This window comes from Trachypithecus francoisi, unplaced genomic scaffold (assembly GCF_009764315.1).
Source record: "Trachypithecus francoisi isolate TF-2019V2 unplaced genomic scaffold, Tfra_2.0 Lachesis_group5, whole genome shotgun sequence".
Classification (NCBI taxonomy): Eukaryota; Metazoa; Chordata; class Mammalia; order Primates; family Cercopithecidae; genus Trachypithecus; species Trachypithecus francoisi.
This window is the reverse complement of record NW_022681470.1, coordinates 92,530,974-92,545,831: the sequence shown is the minus strand read 5'-3', so window position 1 is coordinate 92,545,831 and position 14,858 is coordinate 92,530,974. Positions and strand designations below refer to the sequence as shown.

Below are 14,858 nucleotides of genomic sequence, written 5' to 3'. Positions count from 1 at the left end.
GCCAACATGGTGAAACTTCATCTCCACTAAAAATACAAAAAAAAATTTAACTAGGTGTGGTGGCACACATCTGTAGTCCCAGCTACTGGAGAGGCTGAGGCAGGAGAACAGCTTGAACCTGGGAGGCGGAGGTTACAGTGAGCCAAGGTCGTGCCACTGCACTCCAGCCTGGGTGACAGAGCATTAATCCATCTCAAAATAAATAAATAAATAGAAAAGAATGCTAATTTTACCCTGCCTGTGTCCCTGTGCTCTGGAAATGGAACAAAGTCTGGACGATAGCACATCTGTTTACAGCATGGTTTACTGAATATTTTAAGCCCACTATTGAGCTCTACTGCTCAGAAAAAAAGTATTCCTTTCAAAATATTACTGCCCCTTGACAATGCACCTGGAGATATACAAGGAGATTAATGTTGTTTGCATGGTTGCTAATACAGTATCCATTCTGCAGTCTGTGGATTGAGGAGCAATTTCGACTTTCAAGTCTGATTATTTAAGAAACACATATTTGTAAAGCATGAGTTGCCATACATAGTGATTCCTCTGATGGATCTGGGCAAATTCAATTGAAAACCTTCTGGATAGGATTCACCATTCTAAATGCCATTAAGAACATTTGTGATTCATGATGGGAGGAGGTTAAAATATCCATGCTAACAGGAGTTTGGAAGAAGTTGACTCCAACCCTCATGGATGACTTGGAGGGGTTCAAGACTTCAGTGGAGGAAGTAACTGCAGATGTGGTAGAAACAGCAAGAGAACTAGAATTAGAAGTGGAGCCTGAAGATGAAGCTGAATTGCTGCAATTCATGATAAAAGTTGAATGGATGAGGAGTTGCTTATGAATGAGCAAAGAAAGCAGTTTCATGAGATGGAATCTACTCTTGGTGAAGATGCTGTGAGCATTGTTGAAATGACAAGAAACGATTTAGAATATTCCATAAACTTGGTTGATAAAGCAGTGGCAGGATTTGAGAGAACTGACTCCAATTTTGAAAAAAGGTTCTACAGTGGGTTACATGCTGTCAAACAGCATTGCGTGCTATTGAGAAATCTTTTGTGAAAGGAAGTCAATTGATGTGGCAAACTTCACTGTTGTCTTACTTTAAGAAATTGCTACAGGCACCCCAACCTTCAGCAACCACCACCCTGATCAGTCAGCAGCCATCAACATCAAAGCAAGGCGCTGCACCAGTGAAAAGATTATGACTCACTAAAGCCTCAGATGATATCAACATTTTTAGCAATAAAGTATTTTTTAAATTAAGGTATGTGCATTGGGCTGGGCGCTGTGGTTCATGCCTGTAATCCCAGCACTTTGGGAGGCCGAGGTGGGAGGATCACTTGAGGTCAGGGGTTCAAGACCAGCCTGGCCAATATGGTGAACCCTCGTCTCTACTAAAAATACAAAAATTAGCCGGACATAGTGGTGCGCGCCTGTAATCCTAGCTACTAAGGAGGCTGAGGCAGGACAATCGATTAAACATGGGAAGCAGAGGTTGCAGTAAGCTGAGATCACGCCACTGCACTGCACTCCAGCCTGGGCAACAGAGACTCCGTCTCAAAAAAAAAGTATATGCATTTCTAGACATAATGCTATTGCACACTTAACTACAGTATAGTGTAAACGTAATTTTATATGCACTGAGAAAAACAAAAGCGGTGTGACTCACTTGATTGCCATATTAGCTTTATTGCTGTGGTCTGGAACCCAACCCTTAGTATTTTGGGGGTATGCCTTTACTCAAATGGGGCCCACCAGAGCAGAACCATCAGAGTCTAGAGTAGGAGTCAGGTGATGACTTTGAATCCCAGGTTTGTAAGGAGTGTGACTCACCTTATAAACTCGTTAGCGGATTAACTGAGTCCCCAGAGTCCTCCAGGAGGCTAAACAGTTGGGGGTCGAGAATAGAAACCTAGCACCACACCAACTGGATGGGTTTTGCTAGACCCCTTCCGCCAGGTGCTCTCTCCTTACCGGACAGGTGGGTGGACTCTGGAAAGTGGACCTGCCCCCACCTGGATTCTCCCTGATGTCCTCCGACTGCCCACTACCCCGCCCTCGCCGAGTCCGCCCTGCTCCCCCGGGCTCAATTCCAGAATGCTTTGGATTGCCCGCCCTCGCCCTATCCCGGTCCCCGCTCCAGTCCTAAGATCCACTCGTTTCCCTCGCCATGGCTCCGCTCAGGTCCTGGGTCACCCTAGCCCTTCTCCCTTAGCACAGGTTTGGCCAGCCCTGGCCCTCCGGGGCCCATCAGCTCCTGTGATCTTCGGCCGCCCTAACCCTGCCTGCTCCGCCGGGCTCTACCCGCCCCTCCGGCTCTCGCTCCGCCATCCGCCCTCCCGGGCTTTCCCCTCGCCTTGCTCTGCCCTGCGGCGCCCCCTGTCGGCCCGGCGTGCTCTCTGCGGTTGCCCCTTTCCCTCGGGCCCTCCCGCCTCGTGCGGTTGTCTAGGAGAGGGACGCGTAGGCGACGCCACCCCGGACCGGTCAGATCCGGTCCCTGGACGCGGAACAGAGATCCCCTGATTCAGCCACCTCCAGAGTGAGCCCCATAGAGTGCGGTCCTACCTTCCCGCCCCGACGAAGGTCCCAGAGACGCTGCAGACAACACCAGCATGTCGAGCGAGCAGAGCGCGCCGGGGGCCTCACCCAGGGCCCCGCGTCCGGGGACCCAGAAGTCTTCTGGCGCGGTGACCAAAAAGGGAGAGCGCGCGGCCAAAGAGAAGCCGGCGACTGTTCTGCCTCCCCTGGGAGAGGAGGAGCCCAAAAGCCCTGGTACGCTGGCGCCGGGGTTGGGTGATCGGGCCTCCGGGCTACGTCTTCCTGGGTTCCCACTAACTACTCACTGCTCCATGGCTATGGCTCAACTCATACATACCCAGGTTGAGTTCCTGAATCTCGGCTTGATAGATGTTTGAATTGAACTTGATCTTAAAGAACCCACACTCTGGTTTGGGATGGTGACAAATACCAGTAAGATGTGATAAGATATAGAAGAGAGGAAGGCCCGGGGGTGAGGGCACCAGGGGGGTTGCCAGGAGGTGTCTTTGAACAGAGTTTACAGGTGTTCATTCACTGATTCAACAATTACTTTCCAAATGCCAGCCATGAGGTCAGGTATGTCACGGAGGAGAATGAGATGGACATGGTCCTGCGGGGTTTACATCCTCTGGGAAAAGAAAATGAGTAGAATGGTATAAGTAGATGTACGGCCCTTTTTGATGTAAGTGATAGAACCCCAATCAAACTAAGCATGAAGGAGAAATGTATCAGAAGACTTTTTGATACAAATCTGCCAGCTTCAACATCACGGGGACAAGAACTTGCTGTCTCTGGAATCAAAGTAAAACAACTTGGGAGAAAGCTCTGATGGTCCAGCATTAGTCAGGTGCTATCTCCTTGTCAGTGCTGGTGGATGAGGGGAAGGAATTATAAGAGCTGGAGAAAGAACATCTTCTGGAAGGGAAGACAAGACAGTATAGAATCCCCTACAAGTATGAAGCCAGTTACATTCAACACACACACACACACACACACACACACACACACACACCCCGATGGCTGCTGTATAGAAAATGGGGTGGAAGGAGGCAGAGAGATGAGTTACCAGACTATTTCAACAGCCTAGTCCCGGGACAGTGGGAGTTGGGATAGGGCAGTGAGAATGGTGAGGGGTGATTGGGTTAGGCCTCTCAAAGAAACACTTTTGAGGTAGAAGTAATAAGAGTTGGTGAAGGATTGGACAGGGTAGGGAGTGAGCAACATAGCAAGAATGATTCAGGCTTCTGGACTGGGCACTAGGTGGGAGGAGGTGCCATTCATGGAGATGGGAAAGCCCAAAGGAGGTGCATGTAAGGGAGGAGCTCCAAGGGGTGATGCCAGCTGGACAGCTGGACACATGGGTCAACAGTGACTAAGATAGGTTAAGGGTGGAGTAGTGACTTTGGAAGCTGCTGATGTTCTGGCATAGTTAAGTCCTGGCAATGAAAGAGACCCCATAAGGAGGCAGGGAGTATAAACAGAGAAGAGGAGAGGGCTCAGGATCCAGCCTTACAGGTAGTAGAGGATGAGGAGTTGGCAGGGGAGCCTGAGCAGCCAGCAGAGAGGTAGGAGAGAATGGGAGGGACACCTGCACAGGCACCTGGATAGGACAACATGGAGGTCACGGTGGCCTTAGCAGACATCACTGTGTGCTGTGGTAGGGGCAGATGTGGGCTCGTGTCCGGTAGAGAGTGATGGCTGATATAGGAAGGTGTAGGGATTTAAAGGACATCCTATCTAATGGCTTTAATTCTCAAGAAGCTATGAGGTGAGATCATTAGCGAGCATGAGCAAGGGATGTGGGAGGGAGAAGAGCTGTGCTGTCTGACAGGTAGCTACCTGCTAAAGTGCAGAGAGAGCCCATTTCCACCGCAGCATGAAGTACTGTGGGGCAGCACTGTTTTACAGCAGGGCTTCTCAAGGTGCTGTCCTTGGACCAGCAACTTCAGCATCATCTGGGAAGTTGCTAAAAATGCAAAACCATGGCCCTCACCTGGGCTACAGAATCAGAATTTCTGCAGGATAGGGCCCAGGAAATTTGTTTCAAGAGGCTCTCCAGGTGATTTTTAAGATGTTAAAGCTTGAGAATCTCTGTTCTTGAGAAGGGAGGTATGAGTGAAGCAAGGAAGCATGAGGGGCTCCCCCAGCAGAGGTAAGCTTGGGAGGGCAGGGAGGTGTGCAGGAGCCAGCCAGCCCAGGGGGACATTGCAACCTCCCTATGCCTTCTTATCTGCTTCATCCATTTGGCTGTGTGCCTGGGTTCCCACTGATGGCTGGACACAAGAGGAACATGTCTCTCATGCCTTTCCGCATGAACCCTGGAGCCTCTCTGCATCCTGCCAGCCCCGCCACGCCCTCAGGCAAACTCCCTACTGCTGAGCTGCAGGTGTCCCTCCCCCACACAGCTCCTGCAGCACCTGCCCCTGTGGCCAGCGTGGTGTTCCATGGAGCTCCAGTCTGTCTGGCACTTGGCAGGGACTCCCGTCCCATCTCTAGGAGGCACTTCTTCCTGGGATGCCCTCAAGTTCGCATAGCACAGCCCTCATGTTGGGATGTGGTGGGCATGTGTGAATTAACGTAACTCACAAATGAGTTAATATTTCTAAAGCATTTCAAACAGCACTGGACACTAGGAAGTGCTATATAAACACACTGGACAGGGGAAGTGTTAAATAAAAGTATCGTTCTGCCTCACTTGGGTGTATGCGTAGGGAAGGAGTGGGAGTGGAAAGGAACTCACATCGGGCCTGCGCTTCTTTCTCCCAGGGACCCTGAGCAGTTCCAGCAGGGAAAGAAGTCTTGTGAGAGGAGGCTGGGCTGGGGACACCTGGGAAAGGCGGAGGCCCAGGCTGGGAGTGGAGAGCAGGGGTGGCAGTGGCTTTGACCTGGGAGTGGGAAAGCCAGCACACAGAAGAGGCGACCCCGTTGTCTACCGTGCACGCATGCCCCTTAATCCCCTTTCTCCGAGCTCTTGCTTTCCCCGTTTCCTATCAAGTGTTTTCAGCGTACGTTTTTCCAGGCATTTGCAAGTTGAATGGCTGCAAAAATGTCGATCTGAGGAGGGCCCCTCCGCCTGCGCTGTGAGCTTGGGGATGCAGGGGTGGGCGCTGCCCCTTCTCTCACACCCCCGCCCGCCCCTGCAGAGGAGTACCAGTGCTCCGGGGTCCTCGAGACCGACTTTACCGAGCTCTGCACGCGATGGGGCTACACGGACTTCCCCAAAGTTGTCAACCGGCCCCGCCCCCACCCGCCCTTCGTCCCCTCCGCCTCTTTGTCGGAAAAGGCCACCCTAGGTGAGTGACAGTGGAGCTCCCCGGTGCCTGCCAGGGTCGCTTCGTCCATCCTCAGCCTCCCTTCCCGCTCCGGGCCAAATGGAGGGACGCGGGGCCGTGTGTGTGTGAGTTGGGGGCGGGGGGGATTCGACGAGGCCGGTGGGGAGGTGGAGGAGTCTCCCGTCTTCCTTTCCAAATCCCAGCAGAGGCGCGCGTGGCCAGAGAGGCAGCGCCCGCAGGCCGGCGCCTCCCGCGCTGGCGGTGTCCTCCAATCCCACCCGGGCACCCGTGGGCCGGCCCAGCGTGGGGCCTGGGGAGGTGGTTGTTCCCCTCCCTCCTCACCTCTGCCTTCCAGACGATCCGCGGCTGTCGGGGTCCTGCAGCCTCAACAGCCTGGAGAGCAAATACGTGTTCTTCCAGCCCACCATCCAGGTGGAGCTGGAGCAGGAGGACAGCAAGTCGGTGAAGGAAATCTACATCCGCGGTGAGCCCCGCTCCCCGCACCTGCCCCAGCTCCCTCCCGCTCCCCTGGCGCCTCCCAGGTCTGAGGCGCCTGCCTCCTCTGGCCCGTAGGTTGGAAGGTTGAAGAACGGATTCTGGGTATCTTCTCTAAATGTCTGCCCCCGCTCACCCAGCTACAGGCCATCAAGTGAGAGGCACTGGGGGGATGGGCGGGAGGCCAGAGTGGGAGCTGGGGCTCCTAGTGGCTTGGGAGAGAGAACCAAGGGGCATGGGAGACCCTGGAGACAGTGGGGAGGTGGGAGGTGGGGGATGAGGAAGGGCGCCGCTGGGAGGTCGGTGTAGGGAAAGTTTTCCAGTAGGAGGCAGCGTTCTAGCTCTGTTTCTGCACTTACCGCCCACGCCAGCTTTTGGAAGGTGGGGCTGACGGATAAGACCCTGACCACCTTCATCGAGCTCCTGCCTCTCTGTTCATCCACGCTCAGGTCAGCAGAGTGGGAGGCCCCTAGTGCCTGGGCAGCCTGGCTGGGCGGGTGGTCAGAGGGAAGCAGTGTGGGGATGGAAGTGGCAGGTCCCAGCTCCTGTGGGCCTGGCTGGCATCCCTGTGGAATCAGAAGCAGGCAAAGTCTGTTGGATCATGATACCCCCATTAGACAGGAAGCCAGGTCCGCTTTTCTACCCACACCAGCACCCAAAGAGCCTGACCTTCAGGGGCTCATCCTGTCTCCCCTGCATTAGTCTCATTACCCTCTACTCCCTCCCCAGAGGTTCTCACTCTCCTTCCTGGCTGCCTGGGGCCCTGGCCCTGTACTAGGGGCTGGTAAGGCAAGTTCTTATCCTTCAGGAACTCACAGTCCAGGGAGGGAGAGAAAAGGACAAAAGAATAAATACTGCAGGGCAATGTGGAGACTGGGGATGGAGGACTGGTTCATCGGGGGAGGGAGTGGGCAGAGAGAAGTGCTACCCCACTTTATGGATGTGGGGCAGGAAGACCTGGAAGACTGCCTGGAGGAGGTGGTACTGAGCTGAAGGAGGCCTAGGAGCAGGCCAGAGAGGGAATTGGGAAAGGGCATACTTGTATGGGAAGAAGCAGGAGCAAGGTATAGGGCAGGTAACTACAGGTGTGGTTGGGAGTGTAAGGGGCAAGGCTGATTTGGTCCTGCCCCTTCTCTAGACTCCCACATAACCCTGCCTCTTCTTGCTTCATGGGGGGGCTACCCCTCCGTGCAGTGGCTTGCCTGTCTTCCTTCTGTGGATGACATGGATGGTCCTTGAGGGCAGGGACTGTATCTTCTTCAGGTGGGGGTCCCCAGCACTCTTTGTAAAACACCATGAAACATGTTTCATTCCATCATGGGAATTAGCTAGCAGAAAACAACTATATGAATTCATCTGTAAATAATGTGTAAAAGTAAGTCATAGCAACATAAACAAATTTAAACTGAATGTAATCAAGTTTGTGTGACAGATGAGGCAGGCTGAAAGGTTGAACAAAATAAGAAATCATGGGAGCAAATAGTCATTTCTAGCCATTAGTTCAGTTTTTGCTGTAACTTAGAAAAGGACCTCCACTCTCACAGCACTGTTAGAGAAGCCACTGCTGTGTGGATGCTCATGTTGTAGTTATCTCTTGCTGTGTGATAAATTAACCCCAAGATTCAGTGGCTTAAAAGGACATACATTTATGATCTCATAGCTGCAGTGAGATGACCTGGGGGTGGGCTAGCTGAGTGCTCTGGCTCAGGGTTTGAGGTTGCCTTACAGCTGCCGACTGGGGCTGCAGTTACCTCAAGGATCAACTGCGGTGGAGAATCTGCCTCCAGGCTCACTTGTGTGGCTGCCTGGGCCTCTCCACAGGCTGCCTCGAGTGTCCTTACCACATGGCAGCTGGCCATTTGAGAGAGTGCCAGAGACCAGTCAAGATGGAAGCCACGGCCTTTGTAGCCTAAACCTGGAAATGCTGTCCCATCTCTTCTGCCATGTTCTATTCTTTAGAAGCCAGGCACTTCTTTCCCTCCACCCCACCCCTCCTCCTCCTCCTCCTCCTCCTCCTCCTCTTCTTCTTCTTCTTCTTCTCCCAGGTTGGAGTACAGTGGCACAATCTCCGCTCACTGCAACTTCTGCCTCCGGGGTTCAAGTGATTCTTCTGCCTCAGCCTCCCAAGTAGCTGGGATTACAGGCACACGCCACTACGTCCCACTAACTTTTTGTATTTTTAGTAGAGAGGGGGTTTCACCCTGTTGCCCAGGCTGGTCTCAAACTCCCGAGCTCAGGCAATCCGCCTGCATTGGCCTCAAAAAGTGCTGGGATTACAGGCGTGAGCCACCGTGCTCGGCCAGAAGTGAGTCAGTTCTAATGTGAAGTCCACACTCAAGGGGAAGAGATGACCCAGGGGCATGAGTTCCAGGAGGTGGGGACCACTGAAGGCCATCTTAGGGGCCACCCTACCTTGGGTCACCAACTTTGGGGAGCAGCCCCTTCACAACACGCACACCTGTGAATTTTTAGTCTGGGGAATTGTCACATATCTTTCCTATATTGGGGGCAATCCTTCACTCTGCTTGCTAGCTCCTCTCTGTTCCCCTCCCTTACCTGGCCTCAGTGGTACCTTCTAGTTCTCAGATCTCCCCTGCCCTCAGGAAGGTGTCTCTGGAGGGGAACCCACTGCCGGAGCAGTCCTATCATAAGCTCATGACCTTGGACAGCACGTGAGACTCCCTGCCCTCATACCCTTTCTCTGGGCCTGTCTCGAAATTCCAAGCCATTTTTAGTTCCTGCCCTTCCTTGTCCCCCTACCATCTCGGCAAGGGCCGTCGATTCCTGCCCCTACATCCTCAGACCAGACGGCCCCCTCAAGCCCTCAAGTCTCCCCTATTCCGGCGGGCGCCCTGTACCGTTTCCAGCGACCCACATTCTCCCTCTGGCTGCCCCAGGATTGCGCACTTGTCTCTGCGGAACAATAACATTGACGACCGCGGGGCGAAACTCCTGGGCCAGGCACTGTCCACGCTGCACAGCTGCAACCGGACCCTCGTCTCGCTCAACCTGGGCTTCAACCACATCGGGGACGAGGGCGCGGGCTACATCGCGGACGTGCGTGCGCTGCGGGGAGGGACCTGCTGGGAGGAGGGGCGCCTCGGGCGGCTCACGCGTCCCTGCCCGCTTCTTAGGGTCTCCGGCTGAACCGTTCCCTGCTCTGGCTGTCCCTGGCCCACAATCGCATCCAGGACAAGGGCGCCCTGAAGCTGGCTGAGGTGGGTGTGCCGACCAGGTAGGGCCGGGGCGTGGGCGGGCCAAGGGAGCCGACCCTGACTCCGCCGGCGTCCGACCGCTGAGAGCCAGCCTCGTTCAGGTCCTGCGCGCCTTCGAGTTGACGCACACGGAGGTGGTGGAGCGCCGGCGTCTCCTGCTGGAGAAAGGGACGCAGGAGCGCTCGCGATCGGTGAGGAGTCACAAGGCCCCAGGACCAGCCGAGAGCCCCTCTGACCCTCGAGCCCACTCCCCAAGTCCGCTGCTTTTCAGCAAACTGGCCATCCGGTTTAATCTCCACCATCTGTCGTGACTGTCTTTCCCTCCGATTTCAGCACAGACGTTTGCCAGGCCCCTGCTGGGCGGGCTCTAATTACAGAACCACCTTATGGGCAGTATACGACACTAGATTGAGAACATCTGGATTCACTAGATTGAGAACATCTGGACCTGAAATCCGGCTCATCCATATCCCAGCTTGTAATCTTGGGCAAGCTACTAAGCTTTTTTTTTTTAGACAGAGTCTGGCTCTGTTGCCCAGGCTGGAGTGCAGTGGTGCAATCTCGGCTCACTGCCGTTTCTGCCTCCCGGGTTCAAGCGATTTTTCTGCCTCAGCCTCCTGAGTAGCTGAGATTACAGGTGTGTGCGACCACGCCCAGCTAATTTTTGTATTTTTTTAGTAGAGATGGGGTTTCGCTACGTTGACCAGGCTGGTCTCGAACTCCAGGTCTCAAATGATCCGCCTGCTTTGGCCTCCCAAAGTATTGGGATTACAGGCATGAGCCACTGCACCTGGCCTGTGTTACTTAACTTCCCACTGCACCTGGCCTGTGTTACTTAACTTCTCATTAGTTTCCTCATCTGTAAGTGGGTAATTGTACCTATTTCATGACTGTTGAGAGGATTTAGTGACCTATTTCCTGCAATGCAGTTAAAATAGCGCCTGGCACTTAGCTCAACAAAAGCTGCTATTTTTTCCCCTCAATATGAGAATCTGAGACCCTGCCTCACCCTTCATATCACCCCCACCCAGGTCCCTCTGCTATTTCTTCCCCAGAGCATCTCACCCCAGAGGAGTCCTATACAAATTATTAGGCAGGGAGGTGGGTGGGAGGGTGCTTTTCAGCTCAACTGCTCCCCAAGTATGCGTACAGCTACCTTTCATGCCCCCACTGAGGCTCTGGCTTCTTTCTCCTTTCCCTCCCATTTGTGAGCACAGCCCTCCTCCTCTCGACATGGGGACTCCAAAACGGACCGTGAGAAGAGTCAGATGGTAGGGATCAGCAATAGTGCATTGGTGGACAAGACAGACAAGACACAGACAATGAAAACCCCTAAGGGCCTGGGCAAGAAAAAGGAGAAGTCATGGGTAGGTGTGCAATGGGACAGAGCCTGGGCGCTGGACGGACAGGGGAGGGGGCTTCCATCTTGTGCAGAAGCGGTGGAGGGAAGAAGGCCACATGGGCCTTTGAAGTTCCCCCTAAGGCTGCAGGTCCTAATCTGGGCTGCTTCCCTCACCACTGCCCATCCCCTCCGGAGGTGGGACTTCCACCTCTCTTCTCACATTCTCCACAGGAATTGGCCAAGAAAGAGGAGAAGTCGGGGTCTGGGCAGTCACCCACACAAGGAACACCTAAGAAAGAAGATGCCACAAAGGCAGGCAAGGGGAGTAAGTGCGGGCGCCCTTTGGCGGCACCTTCCTGTGTGGAGGAGGGAAGAGTGCCTGGACCGTGCAGGAGGCTGTTCTGGGCCTGGGTGCGCCTGCCTGGAGCTCATCTTGCCATGTCCCTCTGGGCTTGATTTCCTTCTCACAGAGGGATGATGTGGAGAGCCGCATCCAGCCCAGACATCCTGACCCACTGCTCTCCTCATCCCCTTTGTTGGAGCTGGAGCTCTGTGGCCCTGTCTTCAAAGAACTCACCCACCTAGCTGGGGCCCCCTCCAGTCATTTTTTTTTCTTTTCTTTTTTTTTTTTTTAGATGGAGTCTCACTCTGTTGCCCAGGCTGGAGTGCAGAGGTGCAATTTGGCTCACTGCAACCTCCGTCTCCTGGGTTCAAGCAATTCTCCTGCCCCAGCTTACCCAGTAGCTGGGATTACAGGCATGCGCCACCACGCCCAGCTAATTTTTGCATTTTGAGTAGAGACAGGGCTTCACCGTATTGGCCAGGCTGGTTGCGAATTTCTGACCTCAGGTGATCCTCCTGCTTCGGCCTCCCAAAGTGCTGGGATTCAGGTGTGAGCTACCACACCCAGCCCCCTCCAGCCATTTCTGTTGGACTCAAACCCAAAGTTGGGGGGTCTCTTTGCCTCACCTAGCCTGTTCTTTCTGGGGAGGGAGGCTGGGTGGCATTAGAAGTGTGCACTGTGCATTCTGGCTGCTCTTCTGGCCCCAGAGGTAACCATCCCTGAGCAGAAGCCAAGCAAGGTAAAAGGGATCAAGAGCGGGAGCAGAGAGAAGCGCAGCATCCTCCCGGAGTCTGAGGTAAGCTGCCAGGAGGAGTGGAGGCAGGGGGCACACCCCTGGGATTCCAGGCTTGCCTGAGACCTCTCACCCTAGCCCCTCCTGGAATGTGGTCTCCAGCCCCATGCTGTGGCAGCAGCCATTTACTTTCAAATTTGTCCTCCACTCCTGTCCCAACCTCACCTGAAACCCCCTCCCATCTCACCCTGGGCTTCTGTGGGAATAGTGGGAGCAGGCCCCTTCTACTTTTACTTGTCTATTAGTAGCCCACACTTTGGATCTGCTGTCTCAGCTCAGCCAGGCTGCTTCCCCAGAGGCCCTCAGTTCCTTATCACCACCTCCATCACTTGCTTGGACTGTTGCATAGGAACCAAGTGTCTTCTTTTTTGCCCTTCTCAGCAGCTCCCCGAGGAAGGCAGCGCATTTTTATGGTCATGGCACTGCCCCACGCTACCCTGTGCATGGGTCCTTCTTCAGACCCTCTCTCTTTTGCCTTTGGATCTTCTATGCCCCCTTTCAACTTGGACCAACTTGCTGCTTGCACTGGAAGTCTTCCTGGGCTGCCTGCAGTGCTCCTACCATCCCTCATCCCTCCATTCTGTCAGCTGCCTGAGCATCTGCCTCTCTGTATTTTTCTCTTCCATCGGAAGACTCCCTGCACACCCTAGGCAGGGAAGGGCCCCTCTCCTTCCAGGAGTCTTCTCTGGCACCCAAGACAAAATCTTACAAAAGAGGATGTTCAGAGGCAGGAAGAGGTTGGGGTTGGCTTTCAGTTTCCATTTTTCATCTCTGCCTCTGTCTTGATCAGGCTGCTGATTGTCACTAGGACTATTGCAATTTCTTTTCATCGCGCCTGTCATTGTCAGTCACTTCCCTCCAATCCATTCTTCTCATTGCTCTAGGTGTTAGGAAACACTTAGTAAAACCTGAATGTGACATACTGTTTCATGCTTCCAGAGCCTTTCCACCTGCTTTCTTTGCCTAGAACACCTTTCCCGTACATGATGTGCATTCACAGGAGACCCTTCCTGGCCTGGCCTAGGTATTTCCTTTCCGTGCTCCCACAGTGCTCTTGAGTTTGCCTCTATCAGTGCTCACTCTAGACCACGTTACTTTCACTTTCTGGCTCCCCCACACAAAGGAGCTTCTTGAGGGTACGGGCTTATTTATTTTTGTATCCCCAGCACCTGGGACAAAGCCTGGACTATAGCCGGCAGTCAAAACATGTATGTTGAATGAATGAATGAATGGCCTGTTGACCAGCTCCCCTGCTGTCTGCTGCAATTAGTATTCTGCTTTAGCAGCTGGTTGTTGAGGCTACTGAGGTGATCAACCCTCTCCTGGAGCCTGTGGAGCACCGAGATGGGAAAGTTTTCATGCCTGGGAACAAGGTCCTTTTGCACCTCAACCTCCTCCGTATGTCTGCCAACCTCCCCTGTCCTCCTGCCATGAGGCTACCTGGGTCCTGTCCTGCCTGAGGGTGTCTGCCCTGACTCTATGGAGCAGACCTGGTCCTCCCATCTTTGGGCTACATGTCCCCCAAGGCTCTCTTGCACAGGGCTTGAGGGGCCAGGGGAAGTGCTGAGTCTGGGAGGCTGGGGACAGGCTATTGGAGTAATGAGGGGAGTTAGATGGGGTGTGTGTGAAGAGCTGGGTGAAGGGCCAGGTCAGGGAAAGGTGTGCCTGGGCCAGTGAGTCTGGAGCGGGGAGCTGGAGGAACTGGGCTGCTGGGGATGTCTGGTGTGTCAGGTGCCAGTGAGGCCTGCGGTGCTAAGAGGCCACCTGTCTGCACCTTCCACCAGGGAACCGCATCACAGAGGTGGGGCTGGAGGGCTTCCTCGCCACAGTGCAGTATCAGATGCAGTTCTCCAAGGCCAAGAGTGTGTCCAAGGGTCCAGTGGGGCTGCTGTGGCTGTCCCTGGCTGTGAGTCCCTTTCACTCTCTCCTGCTGAAGCAGAGCTTGCCCCTATCAATCAGCTGTCACACTAGACAGCTGCTGCAGGCAGCTTGTGTCTCCCCATTTCCAAGGAAGCTCTGTAGTTTCTCTGCTTCTTTTTAAAAATCACAACATAACCTCCGTTCCTTTTGCTGGAAGATCAGCAGTATTAATCACTCGCTTTTTCTGCATTTCCCCCAGCCCCTAACCCACCCTGCCCCAGGACCATTTTTTTTTTTCTCCCAGAGGACTAATCTTCATTCCTCTTGTCAGATGTCAGCCTTCCTTTTCTTTTCAGAAAAACTGCTTCGCCCCACAATGTCCTGCGTACGCCATAATCCAGGAGCTGATGTTGCCAAGGGATCCCATCAAGGCCAAACTCAGGGAGGATGAGGCCATGGCATTCTTCCCCTAGCCCCTCCCACCTGCTTGCCTCTGAGACTCGGGCCACAGAAGCACCTCCTGTCCCTGTGTGGGCTGACCTCCCTGGGGGAGATCTCAGACCAATAACAAAGTCCGTTGCTATACTTTTCCTTGAGGTTGTCTGAAAACTTTCTTCCAGAACTACTTGGAACATTTAGATTTTGTGTCTGTCCATGTTACATGGCCAAGAATGGCAGAAAAGTGGTCTGAATTACAGTTCTGCTGGGGACGATCTCAGCCCCTCTGGCCTCAGTTAGCCAGGGGCATTGCCCTTCTGCCTCCTGGGAGCTAGTTCTTCCTTGCTCAGGCAATAGCCATGCCCCACTGTGTTCCCTAGGGGACATGCATGATGCCAGGGTTTGCATTCAGAAAGATTTGGGATAGGGATTAGTAACTGACACGCACAGGCTTGGGAGGAGAGTGGGAGCAGCAGTAGGTAAAGCAGAGGAATTAAGCAAGCTTCCCCATCTGGCTGGCCCAGGTGTTTGACTACTTCGGAGGAGAGGTAAGGT

At 53.8% G+C, this 14,858-nt stretch overlaps 1 protein-coding gene across 10 annotated transcripts; it reads left to right on the top strand.

Moving 5' to 3' along the window:
* The first annotated feature begins 2,422 nt into the window (after positions 1-2,422).
* On the top strand, positions 2,423-14,456 carry LRRC71 (leucine rich repeat containing 71). 10 transcript variants are annotated; one of them, XM_033199934.1, is made up of 16 exons: positions 2,423-2,779; positions 5,689-5,838; positions 6,173-6,301; positions 6,391-6,466; positions 6,684-6,761; positions 8,916-8,984; positions 9,210-9,369; positions 9,447-9,530; positions 9,629-9,718; positions 10,745-10,894; positions 11,101-11,194; positions 11,920-12,008; positions 13,172-13,213; positions 13,289-13,378; positions 13,790-13,911; positions 14,222-14,456. In XM_033199934.1, the coding sequence occupies exons 1-16, from the start codon at positions 2,620-2,622 to the stop codon at positions 14,259-14,261; spliced, it is 1,623 nt and encodes a 540-aa protein (XP_033055825.1). In that variant the 5' UTR covers positions 2,423-2,619; the 3' UTR covers positions 14,262-14,456. The 10 variants fall into 10 exon arrangements, with proteins under 10 accessions (XP_033055825.1, XP_033055826.1, XP_033055824.1 ...); XM_033199929.1 differs by having other exon boundaries at positions 2,425-2,779; positions 13,292-13,403; XM_033199928.1 differs by having other exon boundaries at positions 2,425-2,779; positions 13,289-13,403.
* Positions 14,457-14,858: the final 402 nt, after the last annotated feature.

Excerpts from the sequence above, each read along its gene's own strand:
- LRRC71 (XM_033199928.1), top strand. The coding sequence starts at position 2,620 with ATGTCGAGCGAGCAGAGCGCGCCGGGGGCCTCACCCAGGGCCCCGCGT. Across the intron at positions 9,719-10,744 it reads CGCAGGAGCGCTCGCGATCG|CCCTCCTCCTCTCGACATGG; the intron begins GTGAGGAGTCAC and ends TTGTGAGCACAG. Across the intron at positions 13,214-13,288 it reads ATAGCCGGCAGTCAAAACAT|CAGCTGGTTGTTGAGGCTAC; the intron begins GTATGTTGAATG and ends ATTCTGCTTTAG.